Source organism: Phalacrocorax carbo, chromosome 7 (assembly GCF_963921805.1).
Source record: "Phalacrocorax carbo chromosome 7, bPhaCar2.1, whole genome shotgun sequence".
NCBI classification, from domain to species: Eukaryota; Metazoa; Chordata; class Aves; order Suliformes; family Phalacrocoracidae; genus Phalacrocorax; species Phalacrocorax carbo.
The window spans coordinates 42,781,007-42,803,281 of NC_087519.1; the positions used below are offsets into that span (position 1 = coordinate 42,781,007).

Sequence of the window (22,275 nt, forward strand, 5' to 3'; positions counted from 1 at the left end):
TGTTCTGCTGCTTGGTTAGGGATTAGTACCATCATCTTCCCCGCCTCCAGCCTCCCCACTTGCTAGGGAGAGTGGCTAAAATACCCAATTCAGTAACAAGGAAATAGATTCCAAGAATAATATTTGGCCTATTTGGTACATTTGTAAGTTCACTGTGACCGCCTTTGACATTAGCAAAATCATAACAGCTACAATATGGTTTCTGTCTCCACACAAACTTATTCAAAACTCAGTGAAATCAATGCAAAAGTTCCCTGTACAGGTTGGCTTGGAATTAGACCTTAGAGTTTTGAGGATCTGACCATTGCCATTATTATAATCAATTTATATGTATGTTAATGCACAATAGGAAATTTATTTTAATATATTATTAGATTAAAACATAAAAATTATTAGATAAATTGGTTTTAAATTGCATAAAGAAAAATATTCCCATTAAAAAGTAATCTAACTTGCAGCAAAGCACAAAGGCAATAATGAAACATCCTTAGAGAACTGGCAATCCCAATTCCTAATTCCATCCTGACACTAATTCTTCCACCAGTACTGATGTGAGGCCCCGAGTACAACCAAACTAGCTGTCTTTGTACAGATGGCTGTTTCTAATGTATTATTCCAAACTATGACCTCGAGTAACAGGACAGTCCATCTTTCTACCTGTGCAGCACACCCCAGAATTAGCTTGCAGAATGGAAAGCAGTGGTTCGAGACTTGTTGACTCAAGTCGTGTTCCTCTCCCTTTGGAAAGAAGCACAGAAAGGAAAGTAGTGTCATAATTATTAGAATATCACGATCCCTTTGGGAATGACATTTCGTTATACATACACAAATAGCATCTGATCTTGTAGGAGTAAACTGAAGTAATCCCACAATGGCAATTAAATCGAAATACCATTTTATTGATCTCAGAACATAGTGCTTCCCAGCTGCTTAATAAAATTGGAATCATTAATAAAAGGAAATGCTGCACTCTTCCAATCAGTATATAGCAATGAGAAATGTGCCAGATGAGTCAATTTTCTCCTGAATGGATTCAAAGAGATAATATTTGTGCACCAAAAAAGCTTTTTAAATTGAAAAAAAAAAAAGTGCAGTTAATTGTAATTCAGTTTGACATGTATTTTTAATATTGGAACTCCATGTTTTGTTTATATTATAAGAATGTTTTTCACTTTATTCTTTTGTTTATTTTGCAGAGCGCATCTAACTTGGATAAAAATACAACCAAAGCTGAGAGCGCATGGCTGTTCAGAATATGGTATGGCTTTGACCACAAGTATCCTTTTCTGTTATAAGCCATAGTTGATAGCTGCATTATTGCAGCTGGCACCTTCAAAGTATTTAAGAACCCAAAAACGATTATACTTTTAAAAACAAAAGCAAAAGTGTAATTTATTTTGACATGTTTCATAAGGAGAATAAATTTTGTAAGTTCAAAGAAACAGAAGGTCTAGAGAAGCTGGGCAGTGCAGCAGTAGTACATTCCTGACTGAGGCTATGGGGAGTGAGAATGAGCTAAGAAGCTCTGCACTACAGTAGTATATAGGCAATAGGTTTAAATAAGTTAACCTTTTAAATTCCAGGATAAAATTAATCCAATTATTAATCAGAGAGGGTGTAAATTGTGTGTTTGAGAAACCAGGAGGTTGGAGACTGAAGCAGTCCGATGGCTGCTGCCTGCCTGCATATTCAAAAAGCAGTAGCTACCCAAGAGAAAGTAAAAATACGACAACACTGGTTTAGCCATACTTCTTACAGAGAGAGACAGACGCGCCCGTTGTGAAGATATAGCTCCCAGGCCTTCCCTGGATTCCTGAGCCTTTGTGCTTCTATTCACATTCCTCCTGAGGGGTGTATGGTAGTCATCTTGAGCATCTGTGTCTGGTGCTTTATTCTAGAAAGTCTGGTTTCCATGCCTTTTGCATTTCAAGAGAATATTTTAAGTGGGGGTTGTGGGGTTTTTTTAAATATTCTTAAAAAGAACATCCTCCCAAAGCCAAGGTAGAACACACTCTTTGACACCCATGCTGTCACTAATGCCTGTGCAAAGATGGTAAAAGCTACCATTCTAATTTATTGTAATTTAAAACTGACTTAGGAAAGGCTTTGCATAGCTGTCAGTGAGATCCCACAATAAAAATCGAGCCCTAAGCCTTTAACAGATATATGATGAATATGAGAAGCCCATCTGCTAATTTCCATGCATACTGGCTCAGCCTCTGAACAGGCAAAGCTCTACCAGTAGTCTCCATTATTCAACAGCACATCTATTGGTCCATTACCCTGCACTACTGAGTAGAGATTAACGTTCACACTACATATATGTTTTTCTAATATGAGCTGCATCAATCTATGATGAAATATTTCAGCTGATAAAATGTAACCCTTTGGGAATACAGCTTCCTTAGAGTTCAAGTGAAGTTATCTTTCAAAGATACTTTTGATGGAAAAAACATCATCTTGGTTAAAAATGAATGTATTGCCCTAACTCATCTACCAGAGCCATTTTAAGGGCCAAAACACTTAGCATTAAAATGTTTCTCTAGGATAATTCTTGAAGAATTCTTAGAAATTGTAGGTGAATGCTGTATAAAGGGGGGAAATACGTTTAAATGTTAATGTCAAGTACCAGCATAACTGGCTTTAACTACCACCCAGTCCCACTTCTTTGTCAGAAGGAATAGCCTGTGGTCATGGTCTATCTTAGAAATTATAAGTTAGAAAGAACACGTGAACAGGGGAAAAAATTTCCTCTGAATAAAAAAAAAAAAAGGCAAAAATATGTGGAAGGCAAGAACAGGACAGAGGCATGAGTTAAAGCATGAAAGAGACAAGACTAGAGCTAGAAAACAAGGGACAGAAGACAGATGCAGAAGGGAAAGAGAAATCAATATGAAAAAGTCAGGTAAGAGTACTTGCAAAATGAAAGGACTGTAGAAGGCACCAGAAGCATCACTTCTCAGAGGTTATCTGTATAGTAGAGATCTTTAATATGGGTGCCTGATGCTTTATTCTAGAAAGTCTGGTTTCCTTGTCTTTTGCATTTGAAGAAAATATTTTAAGTTTTTTTTTAATATTCTTAAAAAGAACAAATTTATTCATAAGTGTCAATCTTTTCCAGTCAAATCATAATCTTTCTTTAGAATTCAGATTTTCAGAGATTATAGCCCTGCCGTTATCCTAAAATATATTTTTATTACAAATAATACTTCTACATTTTACTAATCCTGAAAATGTATGCCCATATACCTGCACAGAATAACTGTTCAACCCACTAATGCTGTGACTCACAGCTCTGAGCATTTCTTTGGTATGACTATTTCTGAAAGACATTCTTTTCAGGGAGAGAGAAATTATCCACCCAAACTTTCTCTTGCCTTTCTCTGCCTAATGCTACAAAGCTGTGCTGCTAAATTTAGAAGACAAAATTGTCATGTAGCACAGTATTTGTGCCCAATACAACATTGCATAGAGGATTAGGATGAAGTTTTCAAAGAAAAGATACAGTAAAATAGTGATCTATCTGGTTTTATATACTTCGAAAGCATACAAGACTGTGACATTTCTGTAGTTTGACATTTGCTCTTAGGCATTAACACAGATCTACCCACTCTTCTGGCAATAACATCTCTTATGTCTATTTATTTCATAAGGGAAAAGCAAGAGGGAGGAAATATCACTGAGGAAATCAAAAAATTGTGCTGTTCCTTGCTGTCCATATGAAAGATTCCCACTTAGTTCAGTGGTCTTAGGAAATGGCAACATGCCACGCTGAAATTCTGTTTGAGAATCACATTTTATTTTTATTCTTAAAGAAACAGTAGGACCCTGATCCACAGCCAGCTAGGTTCAATAAGGGTTGTTTTTTTTTTTTTTCTTTAAGCAAGCATCTTTGCATCAGGTGCTGACACCCAAGGAAAACATACCATTCTCTAAAATCTAGGCTAAGAAATGTTAATATTGGAATAATAAAAATGAAGAACAGATCATTTAAGTACTTAGAGGTATCCTCTTGGATTTTCATCTCAATAATTTAAACAAGGAAAATGCAAAATAAAACACTTGGTATCTGACAGTGGGTAAATTCAAGTGAATTTATTTCAACAACCTTGTTTTTACAGCTTGCAATGCATTACCATTTGAAGCTGTAATATCCTACTTAAGCTAGTGGAAGAGTGAGGGAATAAACAAAGGCATTTCAAGAATTTTTCAGGGAAAAAAACCCAAGATCTATAATCAAGCACTATATACATGGCTTTATATTGGTGCTTGTTTTTTTTCAAGGCAGGTGTAGCCAAGTTTAGCTAACAAATGAGTAAGTAGGTGGAAAATTCATCGTGCAAGAGCAAGAACCTGTGTATATAAGGGCAGAGCTCAAACAAATGGTGAGCAAAGTTGTCCCATTCCAGAGCATTCAACAAAAAAATTGTAACTTTGCTCCCAGCTAGTCACAATTTGCTCTTAACTCTTCTCAGTCCCAAACCCCTTTACTTGCTTACTCCAGCAAATATCACTGGTTTTTGCCTGCCTAGTCCCAAGACATTCTGTACCTGACTAGAGTTAGAATTCCTCTTGTACACAGGCCTGTATTCCCATTTACAATCTACTGCTAAAAATGAAGGTAAAATTAATACAAGCGTCTTGCAAACAATCTTCACCTGTTTTTCCAGGTACTTTAAACTCCTGCAATTGTTTCTGGCTTAACATAATCTTATACAAGGCTTGCTGTCCACAAGGGCTTCTTTTTGTCTGTGTATTCATATAATTCTCACTTCTTCATGTGGGGACAATTTCAATGCTCTCACTGGCTGTTCTGTACCATCAGTCAGGAAGATGACTACACTGTTCTCCTGGCTTCTCACACTGTATACTGAGAGGAGAAGGAAGGATTTGAGATTGCTGCACTAAAACACAAAAGTGTGAAAATAACTGAAACTGACGACAAAAAAAAAAAAAAGAGAGAATAATGTATGTGCTAAGATGTTTCCATCCATAAATGCTCACCGTCTTCATAAGAAGCAGCCTACATTATGTTGCAGGATATGTACTTTAATAGCATAGACTGAAACTTGCATTAAGAAAAAAAATAGTTACTGCGTCACAGGAAAACGTATGAAAGATTACAGTAGAAGCAAGAAGTGAAGGAAGAGGGACAAAGACTTCAAATATATGGTAAGTTTCTTTAAATACATAATTAGTGTTAAATTGCCAAACAAAGACCTTGGGCCCACCTGCAGGCAAGTCTAACCATTTTTTTCTGGTGATGAGGCGAGGATGAGATTGCATGTGATGTGGTCCTCCAAGACTAAACAAAATGACTAGAGCACTAATGCTACCTATCTCTGGCACACATGAGGCATGAGAGGGAGCAAGAGAGAGACGATTGTTGTTAGCTGGCCAGCGTGGGTATTGTAACCAGTGCAATGACAGGTCTACTGCATCCTTGATACTGCTCCAAGCTACTGAATAGGAATGTAGCTGTCTAACTTGCCCAGAGCTTTGCTTTTCGGGAGGCTCACATACACACTGCCACGAATAGAGTAGTAGGGGGAGACCTTTCTCCTTCTTTGCAGATTTCTTTTCAATCTGAGGAACTAATGTTCAGTTACACTGAATAGAAGCAGGAGTCTGGGTTAGAGTGAGCCAATTCTCCATAAAGCAACTTCTAAAAGCGTTTCTCCTTGAACTGCAGTTATCCATCATTCAGATGTATTCCTTTCAGTTTAAAAAAAAAAAAAAAAGTTGTTTGTGTCCTCTGCACTTACCTGAAATCAATCAGCCAAAAGGAAATGCATTATTTGCAGACTTCAAAAGTTTATTCTCCTTAACTTATTCAGGGCACCTATCATTTTATTTCTCCTGTACTTTATGCATGGATAAAACAGACATAATGGCTGCTTACGAAGTAAGATAAATACTATTCTGTGCCTGTGAGAAAACAAAAATGCTACTAAAAGCAAAAGTGCATTCCAGGGTGAACTGACAATCAAAGACAAATTCAGCATTTTGTGATCTTCAGCTGAATTTTCCTTATAGGATGACTTGCCACTCATATCAGAGACAGACCCCTTTGGAAGGGAAAGACAAAAGGCTGTAAGCATGCATGTGCACACCAATTTTTTTTATCTGCCGGAGAAGGAAAGGTTTCTTAATTACTAATATTCTGATTTGGGATTCTTTATCACTTCAGTGACAACAGCAAAATAGCACACAGTGTCCTAGTTTTGGACCAGAATCTCATTTTGCTAGACAGTTTTCAAAAAGACAATCTTATCTCAGAGAGAATTAATTCTAATTATGACTCAAAGAAGCATCAGATAATGCAGTATAAGCAACCTCAGGTAGCACACAGAAACAGTAACATGGAATTGGCTAGCAGGAAACGTAATCATAGCACAGATATGCCAATAGAGCACAAGAATTGGTTTTGCAGGGGTTACAAGCAGATCATAACAAACACTGAAACAAAAGCACAAATCCTAGTAAATGGATTACAGTGGATATCGTAACACGAACATGACACAAGAGCAGCTGGCCGTATCATAAGGTTTTCTCAAGCACTGCAAACTTTAGCAGGACAGGGTTCCCAGAAGGTATTTTATCATTAGCAACAATTGCCTGAACTTGGTCCAAAACTCATTCCAACAACACATTTTCAAGCACGTGATCTAGAAAAACTCATGGTTCTTTATACAGAACAGATAATCAGTATATCTGATTTGGTGCTATTTCCTGGCCCTTTCCAAGGACATAAGATTGTTGAAACTCTGCAAATTAACCTAATAAATAAACATGGCTAATGATTAACCAGAATAATAAGTGACCTCAGTTTGTCCTCCATTCCACAGAAAGAAACCTGGATAAATAATTCTTAAACAATTCCACACTGAATATGCAAGTATAATCATTCTCATTTGTAAAGTTTCTCTCGCGTCAATTCTTTGAAAATCTCTATCACGCCCAGGTATTTTTACAAGAAAACATTCCTGAACATGAGTTAAATACCAAGTATGAATGAAAAGTTAAATACAAAGTGTTAAATGAAAAAGCTTTGGTTCTTTTACAGTATTTGACATCTATTCCTTTTCCCCCTTCCATTGCATAGACACATGTGTAAAGACTATTTGTAATAGTTTCTTGTTATTTTTATTGTAAAATATAAATCTTTGAACCCACCCTTTCCCCACCATGATCCTGAAGAAAGAAAGGAGATGCAGAAATTTTGGTTCCACAAAATACAATCAAAAGGAGATAAAAAGTTTGGAATTTTTACTATTTAGATTTTTCATCCTGACACTACAATTCAGTACCCTGCAGAAAGATTTGTTTACATGTTTAAAAAAAAACAAAACACAACAAACAAAAAAAAATGTAGTTAGGGAGAAAGGAACTGACAAGAGAAGACAATAGATTAAGATTGGATTCTTTTTCATAGTCTAATTTTCTCTCTTATATAAAATAATACAAAAACCAAGTCATTCTGGAAGATGCCTTTTCTTTCACCAAAGGCTTTTACTTCACTGGTAGCAAAGCCTTTATACAAAATTTCTTGATTTCCTTAAAGTCTTCATAGTAGTATGTAGTACTTTTGCCTTTAAGGGAAGAAAGAGACATGCATTTCAAAAAAATCAATGTTCAAAATAATGGTTAAACAGTGCAGGCATGGGACAAGTGAAGAAGGAAAGCATGTCATTATTACTGCAATCTGAGAAAAGGGGAAGTGCTTTAATGTGAAGAGAGATTCACAGTAAACTGGGAAAAAATAACAAAAACACAAAACAAAACCACCCAAAATTTTGTAAGTTGTTAACATCCATTGGAGACATGCTGGGCCAGGTTCTATTTTCTGTTCTTTGTGTCAAACAGTCATTGATTTTTGTAAGAGTTTTGCACAGTACGTAAGGCAGAACCTGGCCTACAGCTTATTCTAGATGACTCGGAGTAGAATCACATTTAATCCGTTTAACATCCTGCCTTATTTGACATAGCATACCTTTTGTTTGTGCTGTTCAAGGGGTTCTCTCAATTTCTGATAACAAGGACCACAACTGAATATAAAGACTGTTTCACAGACCCCCGTGGCCCCATACAAAATGCATGGATTTTTAAGCAACTATGTTTCTTTCTTCTACATAAAATTATATTAAAATGCATTAAAATCTGCAGTAGCTAGAAACTACAATCCTCATCCCATGAGGAGCTCTAAAACTTAAAAATAAAATTGTTCAAAGAAGAAATATAACATTTTAATCTTTCCAGTACAAAACAAATCCAAAGGTTATTTTAAAAGTCAAAAATGGGGGTTATTTTTCATATTTCTGAAATGTTTCTGAGGCTCATCACCTGCACAGGAGTCTGGCAGCCCACCAAATAGGTCACAAAGTTGACCAAAAAGTAGAGAAGTGGAACAGGAGCCTCTGGAGCCCTAAAAAGTCTGGCTTTTGCAGGGCTCTCAGCAGAGGCTGTTAAGGTGCCTTCCACATGGTTTGCCAGAGCCAGGGGAGTAATGGGGAAGGGGGCAGGAAACTGGGAAAGCTTCTGTCAACAACACTACCAAAAGTGACTTTTTTTATTTCAGCCAACCCTTGCTTTAGACACAGAAATAACACATCTGAAAACTTTTTGACTGGCTGTGACTGATTTCCTTCAGTATGTTTTAGCGGCTGGCATTAAAGAAGCCCATTTCTCTGCAAAGCAGCACTACATGCTTTGTCACTGAGCATGACCCCCTGCCCTGAGGGACCTTTGCACTACACTCGAGAGCTGAAATATCTGAGCCACTCCTCCCAGATTTACCAAGGGTCATTTCTGAAGCCATTCAGCAGACCAGTGGGTGCTTACAAGTCCCATCAAGAGCATGTAGCACTTCATACAGCCAAGGCCTCAGTCAGGCAATCCAGCTTACAGAACCATTTTTCGTTCTTCTCTTAATGTTATTTTCAGATGTATGAAGCCACCATTTACAGCTGTAGCATGTTAAACTAGACAGTGTCAAGATTTACACTTTAGCATAAGAGAAATTCAGGACATACACTACCAAGACAGGACTAAGTACAGAGGATTCCTCTTATAGTCATATTTTATGCAGAAGTGCTATATTAATACCTATTGACCAAGATCCAAATGTTCTGGCAGGGACAAAAGATGCAACTGGAAACATTGCTACATTTAAAAAACACCATCCAGTTCTGCAGCTTACTTCTACCTGCATAGCTGTGTGTTATAGCACCTGTCAATCAAAATACAGAACTTGAAGGAGTTGATCTAAAGCCTAATGGACTCACAGTTTATTGACCTCAACAAATTATACCTCAAGGCATCTTAGTATCTGATTTTACTGATAAGTATTAATTATTATTCTGTGTAACAACTTTTTATTTCACTTTATTTTTTCCTCCCCTCTCACTTTATTGTTACAGCATACTGTGTTCTGACTGTACAAAGAAGCAGAAGCCTAGGCTTGTATTAGTCCACTCAAGCATGAAATTATAGTTTGTTGGCTGACAATACTTAACAGCACCCTGGAGACCTAAGTATGATAGAAGAGTACCAGAAACTTATAACACAGATTTAATCAACCATAACTTAAAACCTTCTTTCAAGTCTCTTATTATTTCATTTACAGCCCTGTATGTGCAAAAAGTTACCTTGTATTACATCTAGAGTGTTTTTTAATGTTCTTCTGCATGTTTATCTTTCACTGTCACCTTTCCAGTCACATAGCACATATCAGAACGCTTGGACATGCATGCCGCACAGGCTGCATATGTAATACCACCTATAAATGGCACTTCTTTTACAGCAGCAATTGTCACAGCAAGATACTGCTAATTATAACATCATCTAAGCAAGAAATTGGTAACACTTCCTAGTAAGGGTCTGTTATTAATGTTAAATTACAACGGCATTCCTGTAAAAGCTGTGAGACTGAAGGAATTCAGTATGATTAAGGCTATTACCAGGAATGCCAAAGGGCACGTTAATGATTTTCTATTAGAAAGCATTCTTGAATTGAACTCTTTTACAGAAAGCTAATATCTGGACGTAAAACCCTTAAAGTCACTGAAATGTTCCAGTGCCTTCAGTGGATGTGGATGACGCCCTCAATACAGGTCATATTTGGAAGCTTAGGCTGTATATTGTTATTTTTCCCTTTTTAGGTGGTTGATCTGGAAAAAGCACTGTTGGTATTTTTAGTTCGTGTTGGCTATGATAGTTTTTATTTGAGTTTGAGTTTGGCACACTTGACCACAGAATCAATAAGGCCGAGGCAAAAGTGCAAATGTGCGAGGAAAAAAAAATTGTTTGCCTCTATTTTTAAGAGCACTCTGGCAATCAGTGATTCAAAATAATGCAATTCTTGACAGCAAAGAAACTCAAGAGCTGTTTTCTATTTTCTGATATTGAAATAGGTGGCTGATTCACTAGAGCACGTGCATCGTCATGCATTCAAATATATTGTGAAACAACCAATCTTAGTACCAGTTCTTAGTTCAGCACCACTTCTCAAGGGGATGCTAAGGGAAGGTGAAGAGGATAAATCAGAAGAATGAAAATACTGATTTAGGGCTAACTACAAGTTTGCATGAGGTATCACAGCAGATCATGACATCTTATGAGCTCACTTCACTGTTGTTAGGGAACACAAGACACAAGTATGGGAGACAAAGGCTGCCTTTCATCTTGTACTATACTACAAGCTTCAAGTACAATGGAAGTTAAAGTATAGTGCCCATAGGAACACAGTTTCTTAGTTTAGATGCCTAAAAAATCAGCAGAGCGCTGCTGAAAATCAAGGCTGTGGCCTCTTATTTTCTGTAAATATAGACCTAGAACTCAGGAACCTCTTGTTTTCTGTAGATTCAAATCAGCCTAGCAGAGCTATTTCCGTAAAGCTAGCACCATTCCTTCCAGCTGAACACGTTTGTAGGCTTCTCAGTGAAAGCTATTTGACATCCTAGCCTTCTTTGCACAGTGTGATCTCCTGAGTTACTCAAAGTAAATACAGCATTGAGATTTATAAAATCCTACAGGCCCAGAAGCTGAAGAAATTTTGGTGACAGTATTTTTAGAACTTTATCAGGTCATAGCTAGTTGTCATAAACAGAGCCCAGTTTGATATACAGGTAAAAAAAAAGGGGCTGCAGTTCCAATCACGGCACCAGTTCTACCACTCCAATACCAGCATCATAACTACAAAACCGGTTACTCCATTCTTGGCATCGAAGGGGCATAGGAAGATGTTATGACTTAGAAGGGTTGGTCTGTGACAGAATGGGACAGCACAATTATTTAACAACTTAGTTATTTCTACTTTTGGAAAAAGAAGTCATTCCTAAAGGTGAACAGTAGAGGAATAGGTGTCAGCACAGAATATTTTCAGATGCTTCCTTTGTGGCTTTGTCACAATTGGTCATATAGGTGCACAGAGGAAGAGCAACAATGACAGACCATAAAGCAATAACTTCGTCAAAGTGTGTACGGTTTACCTAAAAGATCACGAAAAGAATACCAAAATTTTGTGTCCTGGAGCTGCTATTTCAAAAAGAAAGAAATATTGTCATGGAAGGTTAGGAAATGCATACTTAATTTCATGGAGGAATAGAATATCTAGTTTGGACTGATGATTTTAATCAAAAATTTAACTTATGTTGTTATACCTGATGAAAAGAAAATTTAATCTGTTATATATTTAAGAATTATTGCAAACGCTGTATTATTTACGCAGACAATTTTTGCAGATTTTTTTCTGCCTTCCATGTAGTTATGTACAGAGAACATTGTGTTATGAATGGTAAAATCCACTCGGATTCAATGAAGTTCTAGCCAGTGCCAATGGACTTTGAGTGTTTTGCTGTCTGTTCGTTAGAAATTTACTGGTTTATTCAATCTGCTAAAAGCAACCTGATTTTCTGAACTGATTCTTTACCACATTATCATTTTAAATATTTAATTTTGGATACAGAAGTATAGAAAACCAGTTGAAAACTGAAGTATTTCTCTACATCTTTTGAAATACAGAATTTCTTAAAATAACCCACAAGCATTGAACATAATCTTGACATTTTAAACAGTAGGTTGTTATTTATTATATCCTCATTAGCCAAACTTCTATTCTTTAAAATGGGCAGTACTGAGCAGAAAGTCCCAGCTTTTCAACATCTATAAGTATCCCAAGAAGAGGCTGTTTCATTTTGTGTTTGGCACCCCACTAAGGACCTGGAGTCTAAACTCGGAGATGACTTGAACTTGAACTGATTGTTACACCAGTGTAATACATTAAACTTAAGCACAGTCGATTAGTCTATGTTTACACCAACACAAGAGAAGCTGTCAATGCATACAACCTTCAAGACTTGCATTATACATGTCTTTAGCTTCAGTATCTTAAGAGTCTCAGTCACACTAGGTAAACAAAGCATCCCTGTTCATGTCCACTGGTTCCCCAACTAGTGGAAAAGAAATTCTGTCCATTCTACATTGATTTAAATTTGATTCCTTGAGAAAAAAGTATGGAGAAAATGGATTTTTTCCTCAGCTATTACACTATTTTACATAGCCTTGGTCGTGAAACTGCTTTGTGCTTTCTCATTCTCCAGTGATCAGCCATCGGGGGGGAAGGGGGGAGCACAACCTTAGAGCACAGAAACATGATTTACACTTTAACTGTTGACAGAATATCTAAAACCAATTTGAGGAATTTTGACCAGCAGCGATAATCCCTAATATTTTCAATGTGATTAAGATAAGAAATGATAGACCCTTCTTTAATGGGGAAGCACAGAAATGCTTTTCACTCATAAAAAGCCCAGTATGATTTATTCAAAGGTTGAGTCCTCATTAAAGATACAGGCTAGTGCACGTCACAAATGGTTAAGGCTTTGAAATTCTTTGTGGATTATTCACCAAAATTTGCATTGCTACACAACACAAACTATTTTTGGATTTTGCATAAATAGAATATCTAATATAGAATTACATTATAATGAAAAATGCAATAATGCAAGTACCCACAAAGTGCTTTTCATGTACTGCAAGCATCCAGAAGTTTCAAATGCATAAAATATGATTACACTTCCGGCACAAATGACTGCCTAACAGGTTCATTCACATTTAATTACAACTCAGATATAAAAAAATACATATATACAGTCTGCTAAGACATAGTTAAACTGCTGTTGATGCTTTGTATCATGGTCAATATCAGTGGGAACTGGAGTGAATGGAGATGTGACTGGTCTTTAGAGCTTGGTCCTTCTAGCTAAACTGGAGACTTACACTTTGTGCTATGCAGAAAATGTTATTTGTTAATGATCCATGTAAATGCAGATAAAGCAACCCTGGATCTGATTGTTCCACAGGTTGCCACGCAAATTTAAAGAGGCAATATAAAGATACAGTCTTTATGTTTAACTATCTGTGATACTCAATTCAATAATACCTTAAATATTAAAATACAAGGAAAGAATAAAAATAATATGAAAAATATATAAGTATGCGTACATATGTAGCCCATATTGAACACAATAATAGTTTTCAACTGCCATTTCCCCCACTTTCACTCTCACTTACGTAATGGTGTATCTTGCCTGCTAGGATATTCTTTTAGGAAATAGAAACAGTTGATTCAAACCCTCTTGGGCTAAGAGGAATGAAAAATCCTGATCTTCGCTTCCCAGATCAGTGCTTTAACACTTAGGCTATTATGTAAAAAATGGCCAGTAGCTCACCTGGCAGATGAGATTTTTTGGTTGAGCTCACGGCTGTCTCAATGAGTTAGGGATGGTACAAGGACACCTAACGTATCATGTCAGTCTAGGAAATAAGGCAGAAATGAAATATCTCCACAACCGTCTCCAAATTACAGTGATACTAAGGTGTCTACCTCTTTGATGTCTCTCTTCCCAAGCCCAGTTTGTTTCTTAGCATGAATAGGAATATAATTACAAACCTAAGGAGATTTGTGGCTAATAATGCAGGCGACTTGTGCTTTATTCTTAACAGTGTAAAATGCCAACTCTGCTCATCTTATTGGACTATGCACCTTCACCAATACTTCCAAGAACATAAAGGATAGCTGAAAATTACATTTTTATTTTAACTTCTTATGTAGTAATAAATACAACTACATCTCTATATGTTTTTGCTTCAGGCTCTGTTACCATAGATTCAACAAGACAGCCACGTATTTATGGTGGTGTTTCTACTTTTGCACATAGAAGAGCTAGAGCCTATTTTTTAAAAATATAAATACATGGATGTTTACATTATGGGTGCAACTACAAAATGAGCGTTATGTCTTGGACTGCTTTCTCAGTCTTCCTCTATATACATGTCCAGCCTCTGTACAGCACAGAACAATAATCTGTGACCTATTCCAATAATAACATATTTACAGTGTTTTCCTAACATTAGATATGCCTGATCAAAATATATGCCTCCTGGAACAAACCTTACCACACTCAGTCCAGACATGTAGCTGTTCTTCCAAGAGTGCAAAATACCCCTTCGTCACACATTGGGTTTACAGTAATATCCCTACTGAGCTGGTCAGATCAAACCTGACCAAAGGCATAAAGTTTGGGGTGCGATTTCATGCACAGTGTGGCAGATCCAATCAATGCAAATGAGCAAAAATGGCTACACATTCACTAGCAAGCAGGCACGTGCTTGCTTTGCCTCCATGTGCAAGGTAATTGCAATCTGAAAGCTACACTGCACATGAGAGCAGTGCCACGCCTGAGCTACTGTCTCCTGAGCGCATGTGGCAGGAACAGGCCGAGTAGCTTTACTATGAAATACAGCTAGGAAGCTGTAAGCAAATAGCCATGGATCCGATCAGGTTGGAAGCTCAGGGCAAATGCATCACAAATGCTTTCTCAGGAGTTCCTCATAAGATACATCTGGGACCCACTCCCCACACTCTTCCCTGAAAGGTGTGCAGTTCCCTAGGGTGGGGAGGGCAGTTCCTGCAGCAGAAGCCTCAGCAAGACCTTGCCCCCAAAACCTCTCTCCACACAGCTAGGGAAATATGGCTATGAGCTTGTCACTACAGATAAATATTTTCTACCCAAACTTCCCAAGGTAAATAAAAAGAAAATTCAGATTCTGTAGAGCAGTTTATCAGCTGCAAAGCAAATAGCTATGACTCAGTTTATCACAAACAATAACAGAACAGGAATTAACATTAACAAGCTAATGCTTCATCTGATTGTGAGGGGTTTTTTAATCTTGTTTCTAATTAATTCTGACAGATTGAATTAAAATGCTTATTTGCTTTGTATTTGATGTGCATGGGGCACCCTTCCTGATCATTCCCACTCATAAGATTATATGCTGTCAGCCCCAGCCTTTGTGAGGCCTTTTTCTTTTGGACACAGGAGAAGAGGACTAAGTCCTTATTTACATTTGATAATATTTTTGATCTATTAAGAGGCTTCTGTTTTTCAGCAAGGCTTGAGCTTTTTATTTTGTTTTGCTTTTAATTTTTCAGATGTAGAAGTTTAACTTGGATATTAATGCGTAAGTTCCCATTTTGACTGTGGAGCCCCCTCACTATATTCTTTTTTAAAAGCCTTCCTGTGTTAGTTCCAGCTGAAGTACCAAAGGAATAGGCCTCTTATCTTCCTCTGTACTTCCTGTCAAAACACTTGCAAGAAACATTTTTGAGACATTTCAGCTGGAATTAACAAGAGAAGACTGATTTCCTAAGGTATGCTTTCCTTCTCCTGACAGAGTCAAGGAGACAGGCTGCTTCAGGAGAGAAACTACTTTTCTTGCATTCTTTTCCATTTCTGATATATGAACAATTCTTATTATCATTAATTTGGTTCTAGTTGCTTACAGAGGTGGGTATAAGCTCCTCAGCAATGAACATTTTTTAGAGCTACTGTGTGCAGAACTATAACTATCAAACTGCTCAAGACTCATTCTAAAGAGCTACAATATATCATACAGTCAGGAGATTATTGGATTTTTGTGTTTCTGTACCCTATGTCTTAATACCAGCAGTGTTGATGACTGCTACTAGAATGCACAAATTTCAGGGAAACAGAAGCAAAAGAGGAGAGAGAAAAATCTTCTAGCAAAAAATTTCACAGTAAACAATAGAGAGCTTGGAAGGTCGGGGGTATAATGATACTGCACAGAATTTCAGCTAGTCCCCTTAGACTATGCATTAATTACATTTGTAAAAGTTGTGGGATCTGAGCATAGAGGTGACTTCTTTTCTTTGTTCTGTGTTTACACTGCCTAGTTTTATTTTAAAACTACATTTACACACATCATTGTGAAAACAGTTTACAGGAAAAGTATATAGATTCATCAGATGCAAAAACAGCACACACATTCACTGCCACCTTGTATTAGTGTCAGTAAAACAACAACCACCCCAATGAAAAAGTAAATCCAAAATAAGCCCCTTGGAATGAATGGAATTGATATGACTCCTGACATAATTCAGCTCTTGCTCCAAGTGCTAAATCTAGCACAGATGGAGTCAGTTATTCTGCATTAGCACCACTGTAACTGAGGGCAAAATTTTCCTGGGTGACTCCTTCCTGTTATTTCACTGAGTTATAAAGACTGACATGGTGATTGTACTGGGCAAGAATAGCCAGTCTTGGCTTGGCCCACCATACACTTCGGTCTTTATCAATAACTATCACTAACTGGGAACAATAGCAAAGGTTACACGTACCCTGTGCAATGACAAGTGAAGTGGTAGATACCTGAGCTGTCTGGTACACGATCTTGTTTCTTCACGTGCAGGTGCTGAAAAAAATACTGATCCTTTTTGACCCAGGAGACACTAGAAATCATAGAAACTAAGCTTGAATGTTCTCTTTTGGCACTGAAATTATTAAGAATAGTGTTTGCAGTCTATTCCTATAGAAGGATGAGATTCTTTTTGACCGTCTGCTGTGAAAGCCAGAGTAAACCCAAGCTGAGCACAAGGAATCTGAAAGCATGAGTGCACTCAGTGCACACTACCGTCCTTCCCCACAGAGCCATGCAGCGTAAGGGCACAACCTTCACGTGTGTCTTTTCACAGTGGAAGGGCAATCTTCAAGACCTGTAACCCAAATAAAGAGCTACATGATGTAAGATGCTCTCATAAGCATATGCTAAGTTTTTAACCTAATATACATGCACTATTATAAGTAGCAGGGACAAGCAAAGTCAATGAGAATACAAGTAGAAAGTTCACTCAGCTTCAGTATTCCCTTAAGATTCCTACATTATTAAAGATATATTGGTGGAAAAAACCCAAGTAGCCTGCATTTAAAGCTGTATTTGTTCATTATATTTGCTCCACTCAGAGATATGATGGCATTTAAAATAATATATGACCCAACTCTTTCTGAAATGCCACACCATGCTAATTTACAGCAATTGGGAAGCTGAGGACACTTGTGGTTTCAAACTTAATCTGCAAATTACAAGGCAAAACCAACCAATGCAAAGACAAGGTTGATACATTAACCGTATGAAATGAGAACTGCCACCTTTCAGCAGGAAGTTAACATTCCTATTGCAATTTCCAGAGGAAGAGGACACCGGTCATTTGGAAGTAAACAGCTGATCATGATTCTTAGATCTGCATAAAAGTCATGAATGATAGATCAAGCCTTGAAAAATCATTGACCATCACTTCATTTTATTATCCTTCCTATGCTGGCATTTACAGAATTGAAGTTAACCTCCTCCAGTCCTCTTTTAGGTGCTGAGGCAACTGTTTTGCTCTCTTGCTACAGAATATATGTAGCATTTCTCTTCGGCATGCTTATTTCTTTCATCCTCAGTGAAGCACTGCATCACTTCTCCAATTCTTGCTTCACATATGTCAGTATCTCGTTGTGATTGTATAACTGCCCTACCCATTTTTTTTCGTCTTTTGTCTTCACCTGATTCTCAAGGGCCCTTGAACCTGTAGCTCAGCTTAAGTTGAAATTTCCAGTAGAGCCTGATGTTTTCATACTAGAACTATTAACTTTCCTCATTGCTTTTTAATATTTTCCTAAATCTTATTTTTAGGTGTTGGGTAGGTTGGTTGTGGTCTTTTTGTTTCATTTTGGGTTTGTTCTTTTGTTGGGGTCTTTTTTTGTGGTGATGTTTTTTTGGTTGGTTTTTTTGGTATTGGTCTGGGGGGGGCCAGGAGTTGTTTGGGTTTTGTCCTCCTCCCCCCCCACAAAAAAAAAAAAACCCTACAGTTACTGGTAAGCCATTCTGCTCAACAAACTATTGCATTTGGGACAGATGACCTGTTTAGCTAAATGCAGCAGAAAAAAAACAGAAGCAAGAGTTCAGATGAAAACAATCATTTGTTTTGCTATCTTATAAGATCCAGGTTTCTTTGTGCACACCCTCAATCTTACAGAAGCCTATGACATTGAGATAACTTTTTTATTGGCATTATCAAAATAAGTATAGAGAACAAAAAAAAAATAATATATCTCACTGTTTGGTAAGATGTATTTGCAGCATACATAACAGAACAAGGGGAAGCTGTTGCAAATCTCTGAAGGGAGATTACATGCTCTCCATATGATGAAACTCTGGTCAATCATGGTAGCTGTAAAGAAATTTGGAAACTGAAATAAGGCTTTCCTGGGAAGAGGAGGAAAAATAATAAAATAAAAAATTACCACAGCACACACCAAAGGTCAGAAAAGTCAATGAGGCACAAAGTACTGGGCCTTTTTGATCCCCCTATACCTGTAGAAAATAAAAGAAGAAAGCATGAGCTTTGTTGTAAGTAGATGGTTTTGAGCTGCCATTCTACCATCTATAAGGACTTGCCTTATATTCTGTAGCTGTAGTAGGCTTCCAATAAATAATAATCCTCTAGGAGCATATTTGTAAATGACCCCCCCATCATCTTTTTAGAATTGTTTGGGCCTAAAATATCTGACCATAGGTTAATTAATAAATTGCTGCTAAAACTAAGATTGCAACAGAACTACTTGATATCATATCTAATGTTTTCAGGCTCCATAAGGCTCTTTCAACTATTGCCTATGGGCAATAATTTTTCTCTGAAAAGTCTGAAGGGAGTCTAATAAAACCTGAATCGTTGAAACTTTGATAAACACCATAAATTATGCTTCCTTAGTAGATTGGTTAAAAAAAAAATCTGTAATATCCTTTCCTTTTGATCATCCTACAGGGTTTTTTTGATTTATCTAAAAGTTGTTGCATGTCAACCATTATTTAATAAAGCCACCTGCATAGAAGAAGCAGTATTTTGATGACCTCCAATCTCTAAGGTAAAAGATCTCCATGAATCAACAGGTATCTTTTCCACAGATTCATTGTCTTTATTGGAATCATCTATTTTCTCATTCAAACCATTATCATGGCATTTTCAACATACTTTAAAGGTGCCTCATGACTGGTTTTAAGAGCTACATGCAGATTTTGCTATATGTACATATATTGTACAATCTGTATTTTTAAACTTATTTGTATATGACTGTGTTCTAAATGGACATATGCAAAAGCCAAGCACAACCCTTTTCATAAATATTAGTTAAGCCATACACAATATAATAAAACTCCAAACTGAGACATTTAAAACCTCTCCATTTTCTGTGATAAAGCGATTTCCATAATTATACACAGAGTCTACCACCATTGTAATTATCCCTGTTCTTCCCCACAAGGACCAATTGCTGTGTTTTGAACTGATTTATAACAGGAGAAATACAGGATCACATATTTAAATGTAGCTCTCCACCTTAAGCCTGAAAATTGCCAGCCAGCAAACTTATGATTCAGAAAAGCTTGCTGTGGTATTTTCTCCATTATCTGGAAAAGTCTCCATGGCAGAGAATAAAATGCCATTCTCTGCAACAGTTGTTTTGATACAGCAAGAAAAGGAGAAGCGCTGCCCACTGCTCCATATAACAGAATTGCCTCTTGGTAACCTGTGAAACTCCAAAGTAGTTGAAATCCTTGCCCTTTTTATTTCCCCCCCCCGACAAAAGCACTGAGTTGTCCTCTATTTGCAAACCAGCACTTCGTTGCCACACACATTAATAGCTCATATTTTGTTTAGAGACTTGTAAAAGTCATTGTTCACAGTTCAAGTGCAAGTGTCTCAAGGTTTCTCATTCTTCGCTTGGATATACCACAAGCACGGCCACTGCTTAGGAAATTTTAAGCTATAATACCAACAGGCTCGAAAAGTCAAATAGATAACCTTGCGTGAATGGAAGCCTATTTTCTGATTTTCTTAAGTATTTGATAACGTCCTGTTAAGGAAACTTAACTTGTTCTTTATTCCTGACAGAGTAAGATACAGAACGTGCTTTTATATGACTAATGACTATGACAACTCTTGCCTGTTTGCTTCTAGCAGTGCACTGCCTGTCCTGAAAACTGAGTACGTTTCCCAACAGTTGGCCCACCCTAAGCCAAGGCATGCTGCTCCTGCTGTTGCATTGCCACTAGAGCCCGACCCAGCTAATGTAACAGCTAGCAGGAGAAGCCTGCAGAAGCTGGAGCTGCACCTCTGACAGCAGTACTAAGTATATCATTGTATCTAGAGAAATGTCCTGGCTCACAGAGCTGACAGCTTTTCAGACATTGAGGTAAGGTATATCTCCAGTCTTGGGAGGCAAGAATGAGCAAGACACTACATGATTTTTATAAGATGCTTAGAAAGATCCTTCACTGCTGAGGACAGAGGAACGTTCAGGGAAGTATCTAGGAAGAAAGGGGCAGAACAGAGATACAGCTCACCCACTCCCTTTTTCACACTCTCTCATCACAGCACATACAGCCGGTGAAACAACTGTCAGGAAACAACTGAGCACTTGGAGTGCTCAGACCAGATCACTCCTGTGATAACTGTTGCTGTTCGTTCCCCAGCACCACTACATGAGCATGGAGAGGGTGAGAGGAACTGTTTTCCCTTTTTACCAAAATTAAAATTATGGATTCATAGATTTATTTTCCTTCAGTGATTTCTTATTTTCCTTTACTCCAATATTCCCCCAAAAGCAACTCTTCCTTTTCTGTGCTTACAACAGGGTAAAAGTAGAATTCTTTCTGTGGGAGACCTATTTTGAAGACTGAAATCTCTCCCAAATACTTTAAATATTGGTCACGACTGGTTCCCACACCATTGGTTCTATGCCATGTGGCATCAGTAGATATCATCCAGTCCTGAGAATGAATCACTTGCTGTAATGATTGGCATTTTCACCAATTAGCAATCCTTCCATGAGATGCACATGTCAAAATAGTATGCAAGTTTGTTTTCATGCTGCTGCTGTGTGTCTTAATTTTGTTAATGCTGCTTGGACATAAAAACCAAGGATATCGCACAACTATTAAGAGGGTCTTTTTTACTTAAAATTGGCTCTAATTTTAGGAGGTAAATTTCACAAAATATGCAAAATATTCAAGAACTGCTGAATTGGAAATCCCCTGAAGTTTTAAGATAAATCTTAAGGAATCCCCTACTTTACCATCTATTTAAACATGTAACAGAGGTTTGCAAGTTAAATGATCGTAGGCTTCCATTCCCAGGTTCACAACAGCTTCACTGTGGAACTTCTGTGAAGTTGTGTGGGCCATGATCAGCACCACTGAAGTCAAGGGGAGTTTTCCATCCATTTTAATACATACAATTTGGGCACTTTTTTGGCCAAATTTTCAAACTAAAGGTCTGTAATGCATTTATCAGTAGAGTCTGTCAGCACAGGTCTCAAAGCACCTTACAATATTTATTCTTTAAAAATCATTAGTGACATAAATATTACTGTTCCCTTTTTGCAGCTTAAGAAACCACGATACACAGTAGTTAAGGTACCAGTCGTTGACCCAGATGTCCATTTCTACAGATGCAGTAGCAATCAATTGCACCTGTAACTTTGCATTCAAAAGTGATTCATACTTTTTAGGAGGATTTTTTTCTTTTCACAAGTTGTGGACATAACAGTACTTGCCAAAAGATGGGAAAAGTGCTTATGTTACGGTAGCCAGTCTGGAGAGAAAAAATAGAATGTTTAAAATTGGTGAAAAGAAAGAAAGCAGTAACTTGATAGATCCCTATTTCGCTACTGTTCCAGCTCTTATCAAAACTTGATCATCAGATTTAGTGTCATGAGAGAAACAAGCCACAAAACCGGCTAGTGAGCATTTCTTATGCTATCAGTGTGTTGTCTGCAGGCAGGGTCATGGTTCTTGCTATTAAAAAGGAGGCTGATATTTAGAAGATATAACAGAACAAGCAGCATGTTTGAGTATTCTGCCTCTGTGCAAATG

The 22,275-nt window shown here is 37.4% G+C and overlaps 1 protein-coding gene across 1 annotated transcript in view; it reads left to right on the forward strand.

Moving 5' to 3' along the window:
• SLC9A9 (solute carrier family 9 member A9) overlaps positions 1-22,275 on the forward strand; it is a 222,819-nt gene that overhangs the window by 163,026 nt on the left and 37,518 nt on the right. The window contains exon 14 of the mRNA XM_064457666.1: positions 1,197-1,276. Coding sequence (XP_064313736.1) covers positions 1,197-1,276 — 80 coding nt within the window. The remainder of the gene's footprint in view (positions 1-1,196; positions 1,277-22,275) is intronic.